General features: G+C 41.5%; 1 protein-coding gene across 4 annotated transcripts; it reads right to left on the bottom strand.

Moving 5' to 3' along the window:
• Positions 1-417: 417 nt before the first annotated feature.
• On the bottom strand, positions 418-22,825 carry zmym4 (zinc finger, MYM-type 4). 4 transcript variants are annotated; one of them, XM_034704650.1, is made up of 27 exons: positions 22,715-22,825; positions 18,702-19,293; positions 18,056-18,196; positions 17,504-17,580; positions 17,238-17,387; positions 13,438-13,676; positions 13,134-13,332; positions 11,416-11,619; positions 11,143-11,293; positions 10,939-11,054; positions 10,589-10,771; positions 10,033-10,183; positions 8,838-9,010; positions 8,627-8,756; positions 8,454-8,525; positions 6,898-6,929; positions 5,442-5,586; positions 5,155-5,267; positions 4,757-4,988; positions 4,205-4,435; positions 3,930-4,039; positions 3,609-3,783; positions 2,128-2,279; positions 1,912-2,026; positions 1,555-1,803; positions 1,316-1,442; positions 418-1,203 (listed from the first exon to the last, which is right to left on the bottom strand). In XM_034704650.1, exons 2-27 carry the CDS (start codon positions 19,288-19,290, stop codon positions 975-977), a joined length of 4,485 nt encoding a protein of 1,494 aa, XP_034560541.1. In that variant the 5' UTR covers positions 19,291-19,293; positions 22,715-22,825; the 3' UTR covers positions 418-974. The 4 variants fall into 4 exon arrangements, with proteins under 4 accessions (XP_034560541.1, XP_034560539.1, XP_034560542.1 ...); XM_034704648.1 differs by having other exon boundaries at positions 22,559-22,782; XM_034704651.1 differs by having other exon boundaries at positions 8,454-8,507; positions 22,715-22,781.
• Positions 22,826-24,784: the final 1,959 nt, after the last annotated feature.

Below are 24,784 nucleotides of genomic sequence, written 5' to 3'. Positions count from 1 at the left end.
TGTGTATATGAAAAACAGTTTATGTTACTTTGGATGATTTTGATGTGATGCTCAAGTTGCACTCAACAGACACACGTCAAAACTTTTCCATGTGTGTCACCATTTTAGTGATAGCTCTACAATTGAATACATACTTTTTTTGTAAGGTGATCATATTAATTTGAAGTTTTTATCTCAAACTGTGTCATGGAGGGCTTTAAGAAGATGACCCACATGAAGTGATAACACCTTTTAAAGTAAGAGATATCAAAAGTTTTTGCTATTACTTAGTATGGCAAGCTGGAACTGCCTGAAACAGTCTATTACACCAGATGAGGAAGAATCCACCGTCATTTTTCTGATTGTCTAAGAAAAAAAACCGCAAAGAATGACTTTCTCAATTTGCAGAGCAGAAATTCACGATGTTGGGTCTGGAAATATGTAAATGCTCTTTTACTAACTGACTTGCAGCAAATAATGGCATTGTTCAATTGTTGAAAAAATAAACTACTTGTAGTTTTAAAACTGAACACGGTTCACAAAGAGATGTTTTCAGTTTGTCTCCTGGATTGGATTCCGATTCACACAGGACTTAACATTTTTCATTGTGGATCTTTTTAACAAGGACAACAAACTCAGATTTTTACAGGAATTTCAGGAATCATAACATGTGTAAGGAAAAAGTAGTGTTTTACATAATAAACAACCATACAGCAGACAAAACACAAGAAGGACAGCTATGTCTCCTGCCAAACAGTAGTCAACAGTCTAAATGCTGAGCCGAGTGATGCATTTCAGTTCCAAAGTCCAAACTACACAGACAATGTGCATTTTGTAAATTGTATTTATGTGAGTGTGTATTTACATGTTCATTCTGTTTATTTATTCATTGGTTCTTTTTTGAATGAATGTTTCAGTTATTCTAAAAAAAAACATTTACACCACTTTAGCTGCTGCACCAGTAAAAAGGTCACTTCTGTTCTCATCGCCCTTAATCACTCTGAATCTCCTTCCTCCTCCTCATCAGGTATATATGGTGGGTCATCAGGTTTCTCTTTTCTTGTCCTGAGATGGAGCTCTCTGACGGTTAGGATGCGGATGAGCATGGCCTCCATGGTGCTGTCATCGAGAGGGATGGAGGAGAACCACAGGGGGCTGTTTGGGACGCAGCAGCGCTCGGGGTGAAGGTAGAACAGGTTGGTGCGCTGTTTGACTGACTCTGAGCTGAGTGGCAAAAATGATGACATGGGAATTAAAGAAATTCATGTGCACAACTAAATCTCATTTTTTATTATATCTTGTAAATAAATATAAAGGAACTAGTATGGACACACACCACTTGGAAAGATAGAATTCATAGAGTCTGACTGGACAGCGGAGAGGGTTCTCAGTGTTCTCCATCATCTCCAGAATATCCTCTTTATTCTCCTCCTCCTTTCGCTTCTTTGCCGGAACTTCTGGTTCTTAAAAGACACAGCACACAAACAAATTTACATCATTTCTTCAGCAAGAACTATTTATGGTTGGCAAAGTAGTGGAACAATTTCACAAATAAAACAAAAGCTGTGTTAACACCTGACTCAGCCTCGTTTATTGATATTGGAGGGTAGAAGCGCAGGAAAGTGGTCTTGGTGTTGTCCGGGTTGGTTTTAGTGCAGCGCATGACGTGAGCAAAGGACAGCTGCCGGTGTTGCTCCACCGAGGTGAAGCCGAAGAATTTACAGCAGAAAAAAAGCAGAGTGTTGAGGAGGACGATGGGGGAGTACGCCCCCAACTGTTTACAGTCCCACAGAAACTCCTCCTCCACGCGAGAATGGATATAACCTGCAGAGGGAGAGAGAGAGGTATCCGTCAAACATCCGATCAAATGTCAAAATACTGTAAAAGTATCCTGTAAACCAGGAACAGTTTGCAAAAATGTATGATGCTCACCGTTTGCTGTGATTGAGGGTTTGAAACCTCTCAGCATTGCAGTGAATTCAGTAGAGAACTTGTTGTAGAAACGATCCATGAATATGTTCTCCACACGACCGTTATCAAACAGATGCTAAACAGATACAAAAGGGTAGCAGAGTCTTAATGACACACGCTGAAAGAGGACTGTAGCTCTGTTCTGTTACATGTGAAGTGTTTCTGAAAGCATCTTGCCTGTTGAATGCCGAGGCAGAGGTAGAACAGGCTGTCAGAGGAATACCGCTCTCCGCTCGGTCGTTTCACCTCCCTGATGAAGCAACAGAGGCCGTAGCTCAGCTCAGCAGTGGTGCTCCGTAGAACATCCTCCTTTAGCTCTATGGGACGAGCTGAGATCAAGGGTTAAAGAAACAGATTAAATGAGTGAAAGACAGTTTCCAGAACAACAAGAGAACACCAACACATAACTTGACTCATGCTATTTGTGATTGTGCTACAACCACAACTGGTCAAATATCCTAGGAGACAGACGAACACAGTTCATGTTCTATTTGCTCTGGCAGAAACTTCTGGTTCCCGATAACTCAGGCAGATTCCTCCCACTTTGAGTCTGGTCAGGTCAGTCATGACAATTTAACCAATACATAGTAACAGTAGACTCCATCTGCTGCAACTACTACTATCCGTCTAACATGAGTCTGGTTCTGCTCGAGGTTTCTGCCTGTTAAAGGAAGTGTGTCCTTGTTGCTGTCCGCTTTTTATCATCATTAGGTTCTACTCAAGGTAATAAAAACGTAATAACCAGAAACTTGTCTGATAGTGCCGTAGCTAAGTTCAAAGAGGCTATCCCTGCTGCTTTAAATTCAGTATTTTGTCCAACCTTAGCTCAAAGCTTGTATACTAGCTCCAGTCCCCCTCAGCTGGATCAGTTTGTAGATGATACTACAGGTTCTCTGCAGCTTACCCTAGACCTAATCGCTCCCCTTAAACAGAAGACTATTAGACGACAGAGGCTAGCTCCGTGGTATAATACTCAAACCCGTGAACTGAAACAAAATTCTAGAAAGATTATGGCGCTCCAATAAAGCAACTGAAACCTGCTCACTTTGGAAAGATAGTCTTAATAAATGTAGGAAGGCCCTGCAGCATGCTCAAGCTGCCTATTACTCCTCTCTAATAGAAGAGAATAAAAACAACCCTAGGTTTCTCTTAAGCACTGTAGCCAGGCTGACAGACAGCCATAGCTCCACTGAGCCATGTATTCCTTTAGCCCTCAGCAGCAATGACTTTATGAGCTTCTTTAATGATAAATCTTAAAGCTTAGAGATCAAATTAGAGTGGTCTAGACCTCCTATGTTTGTAAAAGCATCTTGAGATAGCGTTTGTTGTGATTTGGCGCTATACAAATAAAGATTGATTGATTGATTGCTGTAACTTGCTAAATGCTGCAAAGTGCTCTGCTCATGGTGGATTAAGATGAGACAAGACTGAGTCCTGTCTGTAAGATGGGACTGGATCTGATCCTGTCTTGATGTTGGGTCTTTGTTAATAATAGAACATAGAGTACGGTCTAGACCTGCTCTGTTTGTAAAAGCGTCTTGAGATAACCTTTGTTGTAATTTGGGGCTATATAACTACAGACTGATTGATATTAGAATATTAGTATATAATCTTTGTATAAGTAGAGATCAGTTTATTTGTTGTAGATCCAGACTTACAGGAGAATCGTGGCTTCTCCAGGTCGGGTTGAGTTTGCCTCCACTGGATCCACCGCTTCCAGGCTTCCACTCCATACTGACTCTTCAGTTTTGGGATTTCTACAGCCGCGGCTTTTTGAGAGCCTTTTTTAACCGATGCCTCTGCTGCCTTAGATGACCGCTGTGGCTTACGACCCTTGGACAAAGAGGAGAGCATGATCCAGGTTAGACTATTTCATCTCCTTTATGGTGGGTGATTCCATGATCTTAACTACAAAGTCCTCTTTCTCAGCACAATCTGATCAGCCTGGTGACAGACACAGGATGATCCTGAACATTTACCCTTTTTTCTCTGGCTTTCCTCTGAGCTTGCCGTCTTCTTGAGGTTGCAGGAGGAGGGCTCGGGGATCGTTGGGCTTGCTCTCTCAGACGGGCCATCCTCTCCAGAGTTTCTAAGAATGAAAAAACAAACCAGCAACTCAGCTAGACCAGTTTTTCTGAGATAAGAAAACACTGTAGATTTTTTTCTGTGCTAGGATTGCTACACTTCAACTTCAGGTCATTGCTTTAAACTGAGCTTGAGATAAAGAAACACTTTTAACACCCTCTGTCCTCACCAACAGTAAAGTCAGCTTCAACATCCAAGGGAGGCGGTGCTGCAGGCGGGGGCTCGGAGTAAGGCTCACTGGGCATGCCCACAGGAATGTCGAGGATTGGGTTGAGCTTCTCGTTGGCATACGGTCGGCTGGGAGACCTAAAGCCTGCGTCGGAGGAGGTGTCCTCCCAGTTGTTGAGGAAGCTGGCCAAGTCCTCTGTGTCCAGGTCGTCGCTGTAGTTGCTGGTGTGGTCTGTGGGAAAAAACAGAGAGGGGCTTTTTTATCCTGCACACTAAGTTTCTCTGACATCAGAACATTCAACACAAGAAAGGGTGACCAGGGTTTCTCTGACCTTCTCTATGAAAACTTGGAACCTGTTTGCTGAAGTTATTGTCGACACATTGCCAGTATGTTATGGAAGTTACAAAATGTTGGTGGAATTTTGTTTCAAACTAGTTTCAGAAAATCTGTGTTCCTCCCCATATCCAGCCAGTAACTCAACACCTTCATATTTTACAGACTTTACTCGTGTCCACAGATAATTTAAAGAAGGGCTACATTTTTTTCTCTCACCTTCTGGCGCAGGTGCTTCTTGTCTCTCTTTTCCTTTTTCCACCACTTTCTCCTTTGGCCTCTCCTCCTTGTTGATGTTGTCCTTCTCAGTGTCTTCTGCGACCATCTCAGCCATGAGAATGAGCTCTGCCTCGAAGGGATCAGACGGGATCTTCTGCTTGATTTCCTGGATGGTTTCCACGATGCGTTCTGCGCTGTCCATGGTGACGGGAAGGAACATGGGCACAGGCAGCTGAGGAGACGAGGGAATAAAGCAACAGTCAGTGTGTAGTTGTTTGTGCAGATAAGGATGCTGACTATTTGTTGTTTTTTTACACATTTTATTCTCGACTAGTTTCAATAAAGTTTCATGCTTTGACCTGAGAATTTAAAATAAAACAACGCTGAAGAAGACGTACCGGTAATGGCAGGCCAAAGGGTTTGGGGGCAAACTGGCTGTACATGTTCATGGGTACAGGAATATACACGGGTACTGGGACAGGCACAACCATAAGCTTAGGCAAGACTTCGTCTAAACATGAACAAAAAAGATAAAGAAAACTATTAGAGAGCTGGAGAATTAAAAGATGTTAAGTTAGCAATTTAAGTTTGGTAATGCGTAGCCACAAGGCTATGCAGAAGTATAAACCAGGCTGTAAAGGTATCTGTTGAGGTGAATCATTGTGCGCCTGGGTGTTGATTTTACCCGTTTGTGCTTCGACGTCAGCTGTCTGTGTTTTACACGAGATCCCTTTGTTCTGCACCAGCGGCTTGCAGAGCAGCGCCTTGTTCTTCAGGATCTTTGGAGCAGGAGGAGGAATAGCTCTCACTCTTTCAGTCTGGATGCTGATCTGATGGACAGAAATATGACATAACTTTAGGGGGGGGAAAAACACAAAGAAAATGGACCCGAAATGAAGCTATGGAGGCCACAGCAGAGAATAAATGTCTGTGTCTCTGAAGGCGTAACCTCGCTCTGCCAACTGTGCCAAAGATACAGCTCTGAAACTCTGACAGTTTGATAGATTTATTGATGTGGATTTAATCTTCTTGATTAAATCTGGTCTTTTTGTGCCGTGTTCACCATGAACAATTTTCTTGTTGTAAAGTCTCAAAACGTTGAACCCTGTTATTTTCTGGCCTGCTTGACTGCAACATCCCTGATACTTATACAGTATCTCACAAAAGTGAGTACACCCTTCACATTTCTGCACATATCTAATTATATCTTCTCATGGGGCAACACTGAATAAATGACACTTTGATACAATGTAAAGTAGTCAGTGTACAGCTTGTTCAACAGTGTAAATTTACTGTCCCCTCAAAATAACTCAACACACAGCCATTAATGTCTAAACCACCAACAACCAAAGTGAGTACACCTCTAAGTGAAAATGTCCAAATTGGGCCCAAAGTGTCAATATTTTGTGTGGCCACCATTATTTTCTAGCACTGCCTTAACCCTCTTGGGCATGGAGTTCACCAGAGCTTCACAGGTCGCCACTGGAATCCTCTTCCACTCCTCCATGACGACATCACGGAGCTGGTGGATGTTTAGAGACCTTGCGCTCCTCCACCTTCTGTTTGAGGACGCCCCACAGATGCTCAATAGGGTGTAGGTCTGGAGACATGCTTGGCATCTCCATCACCTTCACCCTCAGCTTCTTTAGCAAGGCAGTGGCCATCTTGGAGGTGTGTTTGGGGTCGTTATCATGTCGGAGTACTGCCCTGCGGCCCAGTTTCTGAAGGGAGGGGATCATGTTCTGCTTCAGTATGTCACAGTACATGTTGGCATTCATGGTTCCCTCAATGAACTGTAGCTCCCCAGTGCCGGCAGCACTCATGCAGACCCAGACCATGACACTCCCACCACCATGCCTGACTGTAGACGAGACACACTTGTCTTTGTACTCCTCACCTGGTTGCCCCCACACACGCTAGACACCATCTGAACCAAATAAGTTTATCTTGGTCTCATCAGACCACAAGACATGGTTCCAGTAATCCATGTGAGGGGTGTACTTACTTTTGTGAGATACTGTATACATCTATATTCATTACTCATACATACTGTCACTGTACTGTAATACTGCCTGCGCATATCGTGTTGAATTTTACTGAATATAAAAAACAAATAACGTTATCATTTAATTCCAACTTACATTTCCAGAGTTCTTTGAGTTCGAGGGTTTTCCTGTGGAGACAAAAGTATGAAACTTTCACAGACCATACAGGAAATGACTGAATCAGCACACAGGATGTTTTACCGGTATGTACTAAAAGTCTGACATAAAGTAAATAAAGCAGGTGTGTTCAGTTAATTAAGTTTGTCTCATCACTACGCACAAATCAAGTGGATACAGTTTGATGATGGAGTTGCTCTGTTATGCTTCTAAATAAAATGTCTTGTAGCCTGTATGCAGCACTTTTTATATTTAATTCTAAGTAGAAAATAAACATCCTCTGATCCTTTCGCCTCGTCGATGTCTCTAAGAGTTTTTCTGTCCTTCTTAAAGTTGTCTCTCACCTCTCAGCTCTACACTGCTCTCTCTTTCTGCTACAACAGCGGCTGCACCAAGGACGACAGCAAAACACAAGAGGCCCTCAAACATGTCTCTAAATAAGGTGATAAATACAAGTTAACTGTCATAAGCTGTTCTGGTGTGTCGTTTGCGCTTCAGTCAGGGTTTCAAACATGCAGAAAAGGCTGAGCTGAGACCATGAGACATCAGAGAGTTGATGAATGCTGCACTCTGCACTTGGCTGCAGTGTTAATTTTGGCAGCTATTTTAGTCTTAGTCTTTCGACGAAAATGCCTGTTAGTTTTAGTCACATTTTAGTCTTTTCAGCTCTTTGTAGTTTTAGTCTAGTTTTAGTCGAAGAAAACTCAAAAAATGTTAGTCTTTGATTTTTTCCAAAACATCTTCACTCTTTAAATAATTCATGTAGTCGATCAGATGTCAGTATCAGGGTTATACCAAGTGTTAAAATCATCAACACTCCTTTAACACTTTTGCTTTTGTAATATCTTAAGTTAAATAATTCAGCCTGTCCCTGCTAAAAATCAAAAGAAAACATTCTTGATGTGACCACTGTGACTGTATTTTGATTCTCTTGACTCAGAAAAATGCCATGAAAGGACTGTATTGCATATTTACGACTGTCCCTGTATGCACCTGCAGTGACAGACAGTCAGTTCACGGCACTCTGAAATGCATCTGCATCTTTGATGACAAGGAGTTTATCAAAACTTACTAAATGTGTCTGATGTATCACCAAACTGGAATAAATCAAGCTCTACATGCTGAGCTTTTTACGGTAATGGCGGCAAAAACGTCAAACATCAAATATTAAACAGACGTCCCCCGGTTGTGTCTTTGTCACTAACGAACACCAGGGGTAAAAATCATCAATGAAGATGAGACAGATGCATGGAGGTGGGAGAGCTGGTTCATAAAGCACACTTGCTGCAGGTAGAGACCAAGCTAACACTGCTAACCCTCAGATAATAACTCAGCCTGTCACAGGAATGCATCACTTTTATCTTTAAAGACGCACAGCGGGGGAAACATGGATTCTGAATGTATCTTTGTGAATAAAGCGGCCTGTTTGACGACTGATTTTAAACAAAGCGAACAGATCAAGGTCAAAAAGTTGTCGGTGAAGAAATGCCCGTGTGTGTGTGCCTTTGTGTGTTTTTGCTAGGCAGAAGATTTACCCGATAGAGGACCTGCAAGAGACATGACGCTGGCGATGACAGGTGTGTCCTCCCCTGTAACACCAGAAAACACTGCATAAGGAAGAAGAGGTATTACTCCTGTATTTTAAAATGATGTCATGAGAAGTCAAACTATCAAAACCATGCACTGGTCACAACAACACTCATCTCACCTTGCCTGGCCACATAATCACAGCAGAACTGCAGCAGACATGTCAGGTCACAGAAGTGTTTGACCTCTCCGAGCATGGACAGACTCTGCTTTAGTTTCCCTTTACGGCCGCAGGTGTCACACTTTGCAACCTGCAAGGGGAGAACAGCAACATCATTAGACCCATCCTTTTAGAGTGACCCTGATTTTAATAACTGCTGGGGTTTACTCACATGGCAGAAGAGCATGGTGTATTTGGACCTGCACTCCTCTGAGCAGAACTCCTCCGTCGAGCCTCCGTACTGAGCCGTCACCAGCTTCTTGGACATGGAGTGGCAGTAGACGCAGGAGCCGCAGTGTTTCCCCCAGGCTTTGGCCAGATCGTGTCTGAAGAGGAGCTTACAACCTGAGAGGAGCAAAGGGGGAAGATCAGGGACAGGATGCATGAGTTCTTTTCAATTCAACACTTCTAACAGACACGAGTGACGCCTAAAGATTGTCAGTGTTGAAAAGGAACACTCTTGTCATAGTTCAACCATTTATTGCCAAATGGAAATACAGTTCAGTGGGGCTGCACGGTGATGCTGTTGCCGCACAGCTTTTTTTGAGTCCCCAGTCAGGAAGGTGCCTTTCTGTGTGGAGTTTGCATGTTCTCCCTGTGCATGCGCGGGTTCTCTCCGGGTAATCCTGCTTCCTCCCACGGTCCAAAAACATGCTCACCAGGTTAATTGGTCACTCTGAATTGCCCGTAGGTGTGAGTGTGAGTGTTAATGCTTGTCTGTCTTTCCATGTTTGCCCTGTGATGGGTTGACAACCTGTCCAGGGTGTACCCTGCCTTCTGCCTGAAGTCAGCTGGGATTGGCTCCAGCCCCCCCGTGACCCGAATGGCGGTCAAGATAATTAATGGATGGATGGATGGATGGATGGATGGATGGATGGATGGATGGATGGATGGATGGATGGATGGATGGATGGATGGATGGATGGATGGATGGATGGATGGATGGATGGATGGATGGATGGATGGATGGATGGATGGATGGATGGATGGATGGATGGATGGATGGATGGATGGATGGATGGAAATACAGTTATGCTTGGTGCTATAGGCTCTGCTTCCCAGAGTTAGCCCAGTAGCCTGCTTTGGCTTTCCATTGAGTGCATTGCAAAATCCCCCGCAAGTGTAAAACAGACATTTAGACTAAACAGGAGGCAAAGTTTAACCAACAGCAGCAGAGTGTGGGCAGCAAAAGTGTTGCAGGGATTAATGAGAGGGAAGAAGTGTTTGAGCTGTGATTGGCTGTATGGATAGGAAACAGCTGGGGTGCATGACTTCCTTGTCCTGCATGAACTAACATGAAGCTTCATTTGTGATCCTTCAAATGTAAAAAAAAAAATTCACTATTAAAGACGCACTGATGTCCTTACCGTCGCTGCAGAAGAAGCAGATTTTGTTGTTGATTTTCTTGGCGTCTCTGGTGATCTTTTCGATTTTACAGTACTCACAGAAGCCCGTCACAAAGTTGGCTTTCTTGAACTCTTGAGAACAGTCCGAGCTGCAAACAAACACCAGTTTATCCTGCAAACGAAAGAATGTCTGTGTCACATCATAGTTAAACTCTCAAAGCTGAGGCTGCCTTTGAGCTAATATATGCAGATATGACTTGAAGCTTGAACTATGTCATTAAACTCTAATCATGCATGCCACTACTGGCATCAGAGAAAAAAGTAGGACTCCCCTCTATGCATTCATTTAATGGTCAGTCTAATGGTTTGCTGGATCACAGAGTGACCTTCAAGTAAAATGCAGGACAGTGGCTGCAGCATATACCTCCCTCTTGTTGTACCAGTAGAATAACATTTTGATATTTACACTTCAATCTGCAGGGACTTTTTAAAAAGCATCATCAGTTCCTCTACTCAATGAAAGCTGAAGTTATTCCTGGAGGTGTAGTATAAAAAAGGTTACGTTAATGTGAGTTACCTTAATCTGGATGATTTCAGGTTTGAAAGTGATGATGCGGCTGCAGTGATTACAGCTCAGAGTCTGTCTCCCTCGTGGGACGTCTTGCTGAAGTTGTAAAGGTTCGACTTCCTGGATCTGCGTGGATCCGATCGGCAGCTTGGTGAAAACGTTCACCTGTTTCTGGGACTTCTTGAACTTTTCCTACGACAGCATAACAGGAGAGCTGATTGTGTGTGTGTGTGTGTACAGAGGGGGTGAAGAAGGACGGTGTGATTTGTGTCTGAAGCTGTCAGTTCAGAGAGGCTGGATAAACTGACTTTTAAAACAGAGGCTTGTTCAACCTCCTGCAATGCAGAAGAGGAATGTACCTGAAAAGCCATGACGCAGGGGAGAGTGCAGAAGTTCCTGATGGAGGTGTCTGACATGGCCAGGTGATAGGCTGGTACTGTGTTCTTCCCACAATTGTCACAATTCAACCGAGAACCTTTAGAGAAGAAAAACACATGAAGAAGAAACATATCTGACAGATTTTTGTAATGTCAGCTGAAATGAATCACGACAGCTCATTGTACCTGATGCACTGACAGTCTGGACCTTGTACGCCATCACACAGCTGCTGCTGCAGAAGAGGTTCACTGAGTCATCTTTGTTTTTGTTGTCTACCATCTCGCCAATCAGGCGGGTCATTCGACACATCGTACACGCCTGGCTTATCTTGGTTTTCTGTCATAAAAATAAGAAACACATCGCTGAAACGGACGGACACTGTGTGTAAATCATGTTTATTGAGTTATGTTGCACCTCTCCTTCAGACAGAAATGAAATCATGTGTTAAATTTCCATACCTCTTTGTACTTGACGAGACAGTCATGGTTGCACAAAGTTTTGTTGACGTCCTCCAGCTTCAGCATGAGGGGTTTGTTGTGGCAGTACGATCCGCAGTTGGCACAGCCGGCCATGGAGAGGTTGTTTACTGTGCGGAAACGGTTAAAGCAAGCGTCGCTGCAGATCTTGTGGACGGAGCCGCTCAGGACCACCTCATGTTTGCTCTGCAGGAGGAATCACAATCAAACAGGGAATTTTAGAATAAAGATCAATCCTGTTTTTTCAGCTTCTGTAATGGGAGGCCTTTCTGGTGTTAAGGTTTAAATCATCATACATGGAAACCAGAGACTTTAACTCTCATCCATAACTAAAAATCAGAGTTTCTTTTAGGGCTGTCAACGAATATTCTAAATTCGAATATATATTTGAATATTTAAAAAAAACGGAGATTCGACTGTGGAAAAAAAACACATCAGCGGCTGCTTTGCGAGAGGGCGCACTGCATGACGGGTCAGGGACAGCTCACAGGAGTCACACATGCACAGCGTGAAGCAGAGACTACAGAGAGAAATCTTTCTGTCCCCGGATCCTCAGTGTGCTCTGAACGCGTCTTTTCCTCTGCTGGGAACATAGTGAATAAAAAGAGATCGGCACTGGCCTCTTCACATGTGGACTGTCTGATCAGCACTGGCCTCTTCACATGTGGACTGTCTGATCAGCACTGGCCTCTTCACATGTGGACTGTCTGATCAGCATTGGCCTCTTCACATGTGGACTGTCTGATCAGCACTGGCCTCTTCACATGTGGACTGTCTGATCAGCATTGGCCTCTTCACATGTGGACTGTCTGATCAGCACTGGCCTCTTCACATGTGGACTGTCTGATCAGCACTGGCCTCTTCACATGTGGACTGTCTGATCAGCATTGGCCTCTTCACATGTGGACTGTCTGATCAGCACTGGCCTCTTCACATATGGACTGTCTGATCAGCACTGACCTCTTCACATGTGGACTGTCTGATCAGCACTGGCGTCTTCACATGTGGACTGTCTTGTGTTTTTGGCAAATAACCTGTCAGGCCTAAGACCCTACATTGACAGTGGACTAAAAGAGCCCGACAATCAGTGACACTGAGATAAAATCCAGTTTTTCCTCTTTTTTTTTTTATACAAGCGCCAAGAATGAAGTGGACTACTTAAATTAAATGTTAACAATGTTTACTTCAATCACTGAATGAAGCCTGCCTATATTAGGGACAAGAGTCAGGACCTTTAATTGCTCGCACAAGTCTTGCTCCGCACTCTCTCAGCACATTGCGCACAGAGAGGGAGGGGGGCGAGCGAGCATGAGGTCTACGGTCTTAAACGTGTTACTGTAAAGGCCATTAGGTCGTTTACTTGTTTTGTAATGTGTAGGTATGTTTTAGGCATGTTAAATCTGAAATAAAAATACATATACAAGTAGTTATGTCTCCTTGTATTAGTTTGTTCACCTGTTATTGACGTAATGTGCGAATGTAGATATTCAAATGGTTCAAACCTATGGGATTTTTTTTTTTAAAGGGAATATTTAAATGTCATTTTGGAGCAATTCTGACAGCCCTAGTTTCTTTCACTCATTTTTGTTTCATTATTTGCCCAAATTCTTTCAGTTAAATCATCCATCATTAGGACAGAAGATAACCTGCAGTCTAATCAGTACTGAACAATCATTAGTTGCATCTCTGTTCTGACTTACAACACAGAATCTGGTGCACATGCTGCAGAGTGACTGTGTCGTTGTGCTTTGTGTTGTCTCTTTGTTGTTGGCGAAGATCCTGTAGTTAGCCGGGTTCTTCTTATAGTTGAAGGCGGTCAGGCAGCTCTGACTGCAGAACTCCTTCATGGCTCCTTTAGTATCAGGAGCCAGGATGACGTCCTGAGGCCGAACTATCAACCTGACATTAAGAGAGGACACGATTCAGATCGGGTCAGATATATGAGGAGTAAACTTTGACACAGTGAATGTTATTTACAGGTATAGTGTTTGGTGTGACACTCACTTTTGACAGTTGTGGCAGACCTTGGTGTTCCCTCGGCCCGAGGGCAGAGACGTGGTGAGGCAGGAGGTGGAGCAGAAGAGCGATGGGTTGCCCTTCTTCTGGAAAGCGGTCTGTCCCTTAGTCAGGGACTTTTTACAGTTGGAGCAGTACATGAGTGATGATGGGGGGTTGATGACGGGCAGGGTGTGAGTTTCTGCTGTTGGGGTGACGGTGAACACTGAACCGATCTGCAAATCCTCCTGTTGGTGACAAGGATTAGGTCAGAGGTGGACCAGTGATTCTGGATTGATTACATTCTTACTGAGTCTATTTGAAATGTTAGGTTTGACATCATCACATCACAATCTACATATTCACATCAATCCATCATAACATTTTCTCATCAACCCCACCAAGAAAAAGCAATAGACATTTTTTTGTTTGCATTTCTTATTGCCTTGGGTGAGTAATAACCACAACAGACCCTTTAGTTTTCAAAATATTGACCTCTACTAAATGGTCGAGATGTCACTTAATGGTTAACGTATGAAATTTCATACAAATAACAGATCTGCATCTGAGTCTTGAGGATTTTCTGGTACGAGAGCCAGAGGAATGCGTGGTCTTGTGCCGTAGAATGTTTTAGTGTCCATCTAGTAGTTGTAAAACATGAAACTATAATTGACAACTTTAATTAATGGTCGTAATATTAGCATTGCAGATTGTGTCATTTAGTTTAAAAGGGAATTGGTTGTGATAATTATGATTTCCACATGTTTACTCTTGATTTTTACCACATTAACTAATATGATCTCAGAAACTGACAAAAATGACTCACTGAGGTTTATTTTAATGTGGAGATGTGCTAAACCATTTGCTCGAGGAGGCAGTCAAAGGGTTTTTAAGAAGAGTGTCTGACAGATTCATGACCCTGTTCTTATACTGCTTAATGTTTCCCCTATTTTCTTAAACTGAGGAGAACCTTGACCTCATGAGTTTGAAGCTTGTTGCCAGTGTTTCCAAACTAGCACAGAAAAATGCCCCTCTAACGACCATATAAGGGCATGAGACTGCAGGGCTGTTTGCACACACAGATACTACACAGGACTGAAAAGAGAAGCACAAATCAAAATCTAACAGTGATCACTGGACAGACTGGACTCCACAGAATGAGTGAAAATCAATCAGGCTGATTGATTTTAGTACATTTAGTAATCTTATCAGTGGATCTACGAGACCACGCCTGAGGTAATCATCTAGAAAAAGGTCATTATGCAACATGGAGCACCTTCTTAAAACAAGACTAGTCTCCAAAAATTGCAGTGTGACATGACTGGAGCAGGGGACCTATCGTGTGCACCAAGAAGGATGTGTTGTTGTTTTTTTTACTTGGTGCTATTTGTCCCGTTTTACATTTGACAACACAATTATGGAGAAACGGACGCACAGATTTTCATAGAACTTGCTAAAGGAGGGAGGAGCCACCAAAGAGCAGTGACCAACTTATCTGGGTAAATAAGTAAGACAAAGATAGAAGTCTTTATTTTTTATTGATGCTCTTTAGTCATTTTTATTTTTTGTATTTTGGACAGTGATGCACTTTTCAGGACTTAATTGCACTGAGACTTTTCTTAAAAACTTGAGTAAAGCACTTTATGTTTTGTATTGACTGAAGCATTCTAATGTTGACAGTGATGGGCTTCATTTTTGTTTTATAAAATATTTGTGTGTTTTCTTTAACTGTAATAAATGTTTACTTTTGGAGAGTCAGAACTGTTGTTGTTGTGATTACAGCTGTAGTAATGTCAGATACATTATTTGTTTAGGTCAAATGCAGAGCCATGATTTTGAATTCATCTTTGCACACTACATCCTAGCCTTTCTTACCATCAGCAGAGTATATAGACCAGGGGTGTCCAAAGTACGGCCCGGGGCCAATTGCGGCCCAAGGTCCATTTATTTGTGGCCCCAAGCTTCCATCTTAAAATGTGTTATTTATAGCAAAGAAATGAATCACATTCTGAATCATCTGTACATTTGCAGTTTCTTTCAAGCACACAAACAAAACTAAAGTCAATCCAGAAATGTCTCAAAAAGCTTCATATGGACTACTTTTATAAATTCAAAGTTCTGGATATTCTGCAGGAATATAATTATAGGAGGAAACACAAGAACTCTTAAAGTTGACAGGTTTTTTCAAATTAATGTTTTTATCATGATGTGAAAATGTTCTTGATGAACAATAAAAGTTCAGAAGACACAAGACAAGATCAAAATTATGAAATTGTGCAGAAAAGGCAAAATTTGGTGCATAAAAATTAGTTCAGAATGCAGGACAAGAATTATTTAGTTCTTAAAATGTTGTCTGCTGGTCAGAAAAGTCTTAAAAACAATATGAAATAGAAGTGTGATGAAATCCAGATCATGATCCTGTCATAGAAAAATAACGAGACAATATTTTTCCCCACATTGCCCGACCCGAATGAAAAACATTCTACAGAAGAAGAAGATAAAGTTTGCTAATGTTTACGTGGCTTGTGGAGAACTGAGGACTTCCTAGTTACTGATTTATTGAGAAAAAAATGTAAAATAATTGTTATTAAATAGAGATTTCATATATAACTTGTATGATTCCTAAGTCACCTAAGTCACAGTAGGAGCCACTGGCCCTGAAGTATTCTGACAACATCAAATGTGGCCCTCTTTGAAAAAAGTTTGGACACCCCTGATATAGACTATTAAAGAAATTATATCGGTTATTGGTATCGGTGGAAAAAAACAGTTATCGTGCATCCGTAGTAAATAGCATCTAAAATATTGTTTCTTGTAGCAGATGTTTTTGAAAACAAGCTGCTGTGCTCGTGAGGTTTTCTCTGTCCAAGCCGTACATGATGATGACGTCGACATGTTTCTGCTTTCAACAAATGCACGTTTAGGAAGTTAAATTATTTACAGTTAAATGCACAGCTGAGATCATGCCACTAAGGATTGGCACCATTTAAGAGTTCATTTGCAAAAACAGACAACTCCATTTTTATACATTTTCAAAAAACATATTTCTTTTTTATGTAGATTCCTAATAAAGTTACATTTTCAAGATATCTCTGATTAGTGAAGTCATTTTGACTTAGTCAAAGCCACCCAACCTCAGTTGATTGATCATACCAAAAGCTAGTATGAGAAAAAACTACATAAAAAAACTACATAAAAATGTAATTATTTCTTTTTACAGATATTTTTAGATGAATCAGTGAAGCGTCCCTTTTACATAATGAAAATATTAGTTGACGATGTGAAGTTTTGCACCATCTCAGACATCATGGATAATTTCAATATCCTATCTGTGTAACTGCCCTGCCATGAACTTTCTCCACCTCCTTTCAAACGAGTTGTATAAAGGCGCTGGGTGTCACCAGCTGAATCACACGTGCGGCATTTAACTGCTTCGACTTCATTGTTCACTGTAGGTTCATTGATTCCATTAGCAACACTTAGAGAACTACACTCATACATTTTTTAATTACCCCTCAAGATTAATTCAACTCTAATGCTGTTCTGTTAAACATGATGGTAAGTTATCGTTGAAAAAAAACCGAACTGTTTCTGCAAATGAACTCTTTTACACACTGAGCGAGGGTTGCTGTTTTATAGTTCCTTCGAGAGCTAAACTTTCAGGTTTAGTGGAGCTGTGCACTTTTTCGAGTACCCATCTAGTTCAAACATGAGATCAGGATGTAAAACTTCCACACAGCTGACGTGAATTGTTGCAACATTTGATGAGGAATTATTTTGAACCCTTATGTATGATCAGTGCTTCCCACCTTTGCAGTGTTGGGCTCATCCTTCACACTAGCCGTGGATGTGGAGGATATCTGAGCCTGTTCGTACTCTTCGTCTACAGGCTCATCCTTCACTTTGACCAGAGGGGGTGAAGGAGACGTCTGGCTTGGCTGAGTGGAAGTGCCCTGTTCCTACAACAAAGGAGGTCAAATGATGTAGTTAATATTGTTTTGTGTTATATCCTTAATTTTCTACAACTTTAACCATAAGTTTGTTTGGAATCACTTATTAAAGCACGTCTACTCACCTTGTCTTGACTCTGTGTTGCTATCTTTACTACTTTCATCCCGTTCATTACAGTCGCCGGTGATGAGCTGTCTCTTCCTACAAAAACAAGACAAAGGGAACAGGTAAACAAATAAACAAACATGTAAAGAGATAAAATAAGTGTTGGACTGAGAAAAACATCCAGTGTAACATCAACTCCACGCAGAAACAACTAAACAAAAATCAAAAGATCTGTGATCGGCCAGAGGTTTAACTGCATAGTTCCAATACAGTCAATAAACTGATTTGTTTTGCACCTATTGGTACCTAAAAATTAATTTGTAGCTTGATAACGTCAAGTATTAAGTATTTAATGTAAGGATTTTGAAGGTATTCTTGATGATATAGGCAGAGCTGCTCAGCATCCCCCACGAATAATACACTCACTATTCCCAGGTATCTCATACTTCATACAACCACACTTTAAAAATAACAGACTAACCCTTTAAGAGACTTCCTTATGAGAGTGCCATTGTTTCTAATGTTGCTTCTAAGTGAAAACACCAAGCGGTAGTTTTCTGAAGTGGCCCACCTGTACTGGCTGTGGCCTCCGATGACGGAGACGAGTCAGACTGCATCGAGTCTAAAGCTGTTTTTACGTCCTCCACTTGCTCCACAGTTGGTTTCACGTCGCTCTCCTCCTCCAAAGAGTTGCTCTCCTCTGCCACCAAGGCTGTGAGGGAATCAAGAGACGCAGACTTTAGTGGGGTGATGTGATATTTCTCCATCAGCCAGAAAAACATGTTCTTTAACTGAGAGTGTAGGATTCAGGTAACTTTGTTTCTGCCCTGCTGAGCTGTTTTCAGACCTCTTTGATCCCAGCTTTGCATTTCTGTGACTCAACCTGTGACTCAGCCGCTCTGTGAACTCTGCAGAGCTTTCCAAAGTGAGACTGAGAGGCGACAAATTAATAGTTCATATTGAAGCGAGCTTCTCGTCATTTTAGAGTCAGAGAAAGTGTTTGATTTCTTAGACAACGTTTCAGCTGTAATCAGCAGACTTATGAAACACACTGCTCTGTACTCTATGCAATCAACAGTAATGCTTTGAAACTGATTTCTCCTTAAGAGGAAATTAACCAGTTGTGGTACTTAAACATAACACCCCCCTACCCATGTATCAATTAAAATCAAATGATTTTAAAAAGAGTAACATATAAAGATTCTTCCGTCCCTTACCTGCATGGCTGTTCTCCACGTCCATCAAACTATTCTCTTCCTCCTCTTTCATCTGAGCTTCTTGTTCCACCTGATCCACCGTACCAATGTCCATCATTTCATCCAGGTCGTCAGCATTAGAAACCCTCAGACTGCCATGAGCCAGCTCTTCCTGCTCCGCGTCCACATCTTCATCCGTCTTCACATCTTTGCCTGCTATTTCCTTCCCACTGTCCGTATTCCTTTCCTTGCCGACATCAGCTCCTGCAGGACTTCTCTCCCAGTTTTCGGCCTTTATTCCGTCTTTCTCTTCTGTAGACTCAAAGTCTTCCTCAGTTTTTACCACGGCTGTCTCTTTTTCAGAGTCTGAGCAGCTATCTGGCTCGTCACCTTGAACCAAAACTTTAGTGACTGTATCTTCTGCAGACGACGGTGACAGGGATCGAGATCCAGCCTCAGCGTCTCTATGTTTGATTTCTTCACTAGTCATTCCTTCTCCATCATCGGGGAGTCGAGGTGAAGTTCTGTGAATCAGCTCTGGGTCTCCACCGCTCACTGATGCTCCTGACTCTGAAACAGCTTCCATGGACTCTGCATCTGCTCCCTCCATTACCTGAGTGAGACAGCAGACAATTAACCTCCTGTAACAGCCCTGAACCTGATTGTTATCTCCACGGTGTTTCCCACACAAAGACAATGTTTGTTTTTGTTGTTACTCAAGTTTAAAGCAGACCAATCTTACATTCTTCTTTTTCTATCTAGGTAAGAATACAACTCGTGGGGCGCTGGTGGCCTAGCAGTCTAGGCGCCCCACATACAGAGGCTATAGTCCTCGTCCCAGAGGTCGCCGGTTCGACTCCAGGCTGCAACCATTTGCTGCATGTCTTCCCCCACTCTCTGCTCCCCACATTTCCTCTCTCTCTTCAGCTGTCCTATCCATAAAGGCAAAAAAAAGCCCAAAAATATAACTTTAAAAAAAGAATACCAACACTATCAATGAACTAGACGATCCCTCGTCGCTCTCTGCCCCTCGCGTCTGATCACCTGCAGCGCCTGACCCATGCTCTGCTGCAGGTGATCAGAGTCCTTCAGTACGTCTCTTCTGTGAATGCCCTGATAGAAAAGCAACATCTCCTGATAAATACAAACCTTCTGGAACTGATGTCTTAAGTTAAGTGCAACTGGTTCGTCATACGCTTTTTAGTAACCAGCGTTGTGATAACAGAGTATTGAGAGCAAGGTAAGTTGTGTTACTTCATAGAACATGCTACTGATGATCAAAAGGTCAGACACACAGACACAGGCGGGGGTAGTGGGAGGCGTGGCAGGACACGCCACTTTAAGTATACAGAGACAAAAGCTGCAGTGTCAAGTGTGATTGTGTTTGAGTGTGAGGGGTGTGTGTGTGTTGGGTGGCTTTAAGGAAACTATACTAACGTGAGGTTTAGCATCATTCTGTGATAAACATTGCTTCAACTAATGAAAACAGAGTTTAATGAAAGAAAAAATGTAACTCATTAAGTTCAACAAAACACTTCAACAAAGCTTTCTTCAGATATTTTTCTGCATTTATATATAACCTATTTATTTTTGGTTATTTTCATCCTGTGTAATTTCTTTAAAGTCAGTTGTTTGCAATACTACAGTTATTGTTATACAAGAAAATGTGAAAGTGAAAAAATGAAGTTTTCAAAAAAAAAAAGAAGATATTCTTGTGCAGACAGTTTTCAGCATTTAATAAATGATGTGCGCATGTCTGTGTCAGAAGACCTGGCACTTTATTGAATTAAAACAATTCTGACATTCACTATTCAAAGTTACTGTTTTGGGATGTAAACAATAACTTGAGCACACTTTAAAACTGAACCAACTGCAGATCTGACTTTTTTTATATTAAAAAAAAAAGATCTGCTAAGCTGTACTCACAAATAATTATATGACATGAATATTACTATGTGAATTAGATCATATCAGCAACAACACCTGTATTTATATCTTATTAATTACTTCTTCTATTAATATTATTTGATATAACCAGAAGCAACACAGCTTCTGGTTCAGGCTCTTTTAATGTCACGCATTGACTCTCTACTGTCAGGCCTCCCTGCATTCACAGTTAAACCTCTGCAAATGATCCAGAACGCAGCAGCACGTCTGGTCTTCAACCAGCCTAAGACAGCTCATGTCACTCCCCTGCTCATTTCGCTACACTGGCTTCCAGTTGCAGCTCGCATCAGATACAAAACTCTAATCATGACTTACAAAGCAGGAACCAAAACCGCTCCAGATTACCTGGAACCCCTCATCCAGGTCTACTGCCCTTCTCGTCCGCTACGCTCAGCCTCTGAAAAGCGCCTAGTGCTTCCAGCACATATGGCCTCAAAATCACTAGCTCGACTCTTCTCTTCTGTTGTCCCTAAATGGTGGAATGAATTGGCCCACTCCATTAGATCTGCAGAGTCCCTCTCTACTTTCAAAAGACAGCTAAAGACCCAGCTCTTTAGGAAGCACTATGCACTTAGCTAGACTGTTCTCCACTGTTGTTCCCAGTAGTAGATCATGTCTTCCAGCTACAATTGACTCGCACTGTCCTGCTCTACTCTGGGAATCTGTGTTCAGGTCTCGAGTGACCCATACTTGGTACTTTGGTCATTATTGTGGTGATGTTAATTGTTGATGAAGATAATGGAAGGTATTAAATGGTTTGGTTGCTTCATTGTAGATGATCCTTATTTACTTTGTGCATTGCCTTTACACTGCTTGGCAGTACCTGCACCCAAATGGACTTGAAGCACTTTGTTACTCTTACTGATCTTGTTTCCTCTTGTCTAGATCTTTGCTTGTGTTGTTCTTGTTCTCATATGTACGTCGCTTTGGATAAAAGCGTATGCTAAATGACATTGTAACATTGTGTATAGGAGCAACGTTAATGACTGAATTTCCCCTGAATTAAGTATTTCTGATTCTGATTCTTCATAGCACTCATTTGGTGCCACTCTTCAAATGAGTCTTTTGAGGTTGATGCATACTCAATTACACAACCAGGTGTGAATGTTTAACTTTTACAGAAGCTCCCATGAGGTTAAGAAACTGTTCTGATCTGTTTGTTCACACCACAGCTTGCTAAACAAATCAATGATCCCTCCATCTTTGCTGTAATTTCAGCACATTAGCTACACAATACACACACATCACTGTAGTTTATTACTTTTGTGTTTTACATCTTCACAAAAAAACTCAACTATAGCCATAATCTGCCATGAACTGTGGATGTCTTCTCATTTATTCTAAAGTTACAACAGGAAATAACCCTAAACCTAAACAGTCACTTATATCTACAAGGACTACTTTAATGCATTAAGTTCACAGCACCATGCATACACAAAGCTGACATCTAAAGCACAATTAGGATTCTTAAAAGACAGATTTCTGCACAGACAGTCAGCTTTAGTCACACATGTTCTGTGTTTCGTGCAGCACAACAACATGGGACAACATAGGAAGTGAGCTTGTTGCTAGTTTAACACAAGCTGCACTAGCAATGCAAACAGAACAAGCACCTGTGTTAGTTTCAGTGTAGGGTTTGATGCCCCTTGTTAACGTCGTTTCCATTAATACAGTGGTGTAGTGATTGCATGTTGTACTCATAAACAGACCTGTACACACATAGCTGGCTAAGCTAATAGCGTGCTCACATATCTGCACACTCTGCTAAGGCTAAGCTAGCTTTTGTCATTCACTCCTAAATGTCCATGATATCTATCCACAATGCTAATAACCTAACTCCCCTGATTGGAACAGCTCTAAATGTTCCAGTGTGTTTTAATAAAAGCGTTATAAGTAATGAACAACAGCCTTAACAACGTGCAGACATTTACCGCGCCAGGGACTTGATTGGTGCTCGGGTGAAACTGTCCATCGCCACTTTCCGTAGCCGCCATGTTTGTTCCTAAACCCCAATCCTTGAGTGTCCAAGTGTGTTTGTAGTTTCGAAATAAGTCTTTAAATGCGTGAAATGCTGTTTTAATCAGTACCTTGTTGCATGATTTGCATCAACTCTCGTTTTCTACTGAGCGTGCCTCTTCTTCTTTTGTTTACCTTGGGTAGTTATCACACTCCATCAGGTCGCTGCTGCCCCTAGTGGTGTATCGTGCGTACTGCATCCTGGACGCTAAATATCCAAATGCAGCCCTGGACTGCATTATTATAATCATCGTTTTACAACATTTATTTATTCATTTATTTATTAATTCATTCATTCATTTGAATGAAGGAACAGATCCATACCATCCCTGCATTGTCTGTCACACTCCATCATCTCATCCTGAACTGATTCTCTTGACTGCTGCTGGCATTATAATGCATAATATACTGTATTATAATTATCTTTGCCATATTATATTATGGGGGCTGCACGGTGGTGCAGTGGGCAGCGCCGATGCCTCACAGCTAGAAGGCTCTTGGTTCAAATCCCCGGTCGGGCAGGTACCCCTCTGTGTGGAGTCTGCATGCTCTCCCTGTGCATGCGTGGGTTCTCTCCGGGTACTCCGTCTTCCTCCCACAGTCCATAAACATGCTCACCAGGTTAATTGGTCACTCTAAATTGCCCGCAGGTGTGAGTGTGTGCGTGAATGGTTGTCTGTCCTTCAGTGTTTGCTCTGTGATAGGTTGGCGACCTGTCCAGGGTGTACCCTGCCTTCCGCCCAAAGCCAGCTGGGATTGGCTCCAGCCCCCCGTGACCCCCAACGGGATAAGCGGTCGAGATAATGGAATGGAATATTATATTATCTTACATTACTTTATTATTGTAACTACAACTCATGGTCATATTACATACCCATATTTATTTTTATGTATTGCTTAATTTGTCATTACCAACTATAATCACACCATGTCAACCTGTCACTACTGAAACATTTTTAATACTGCCTGGAATTACTGCTATTTAATCTAAATTCCATTGTAACATTGGATATATCTAAATTGTATTCTAGCTTTATTTATCTATTTTTAGTTTTACTTATCTTATTTTATTTTATTTTAAATATTTTATTTTAAATATTTTATTTTACTAATTTAAACTTCTTTCTTGATTGTACTTATGTCTGGGTTGCTGAAACAACTGAATTCCCCCCCCCCATCAATAAAGTAATATCTTATCTTATCTTATCTTAATTATTTGTTTCTTTTTTATTGCATTAAAGCTGCTGTTGGTAGTCACAGAGTAAACATCTGTTCAGAGAGAAGGACTTCGAATGTCAACACTTTGCCTCCCAACAAGATTTCCTCTTACACACCCAACACATATCGGCGTGTGCAGTCATGATAGTGCTGGACTTATAACCAATCAGAGGAGCTATGATTGGTCCATCATAACGGGAACAAGGGGAATAATAACATTGCTTGATACAAAGGCATTTGAAAACGCAGAGATTTCGCAGGAGTCTCAAATTACTCCATTTACCGATGTGTACCGATGGGCGTTATGACCTTTTCTCCAAACCCAGCAGAAAAAAGTAAAATGTTTTACACCACCTTAATTAATTGATTCTTTTTGATTGTATTAATCTGATTTTTTTAACTTTAACTTATTTTTCACTTTTCTTTCTACTCTTACCCATTCATTACTATTACTGAATTTGATTTTATATTATTTACAAGTATTATATTCATGTATTTTATCATTTTACCATTTCTGTTGTTTTCTGTCTCTTTTGTGAAGCACTTTGGGCTGCATGCTTGTATGTATGAAAGGTTCCATATAAACTAAGTTGAGTTGAGATGTTAAAAAGTAGCTGATTTATTCATGGATCTTTAGCCTCTCAAGTTTTCATTCATTCTTTTCTGTTTCAAGTTTATTTCCTGGCAATGAGAAAGCCAGATGAAATGTATAAAACATCCTTTAGTTACCAAAGAACATGCTCTATAACTGAGACAATGGGTATTGACAAATCATGAACAAATACAATAAGTCCTGAATGTGAAATGAAATAATTTCTATGGGTTTGGGGTTGGAAGCTTTGATAAGTTTATTTGAGGATGTGAAACAAGACATTTTTCACCTCAGTGTGAGAGAGAGGTGAGTTCTGACATTAATACTGCAA

This window comes from Notolabrus celidotus, chromosome 16, assembly GCF_009762535.1.
Source record: "Notolabrus celidotus isolate fNotCel1 chromosome 16, fNotCel1.pri, whole genome shotgun sequence".
Taxonomy (NCBI): domain Eukaryota; kingdom Metazoa; phylum Chordata; class Actinopteri; order Labriformes; family Labridae; genus Notolabrus; species Notolabrus celidotus.
This window is presented reverse-complemented; position numbering and strand designations above follow the sequence as displayed.

Excerpts from the sequence above, each read along its gene's own strand:
- zmym4 (XM_034704648.1), bottom strand. The coding sequence starts at position 22,621 with ATGGCGGCTACGGAAAGTGGCGATGGACAGTTTCACCCGAGCACCAAT. Across the intron at positions 17,388-17,503 it reads CAACACAGAGTCAAGACAAG|GAACAGGGCACTTCCACTCA; the intron begins GTGAGTAGACGT and ends CCTTTGTTGTAG. Across the intron at positions 4,436-4,756 it reads AGAAGCACCTGCGCCAGAAG|ACCACACCAGCAACTACAGC; the intron begins GTGAGAGAAAAA and ends TTTTTCCCACAG.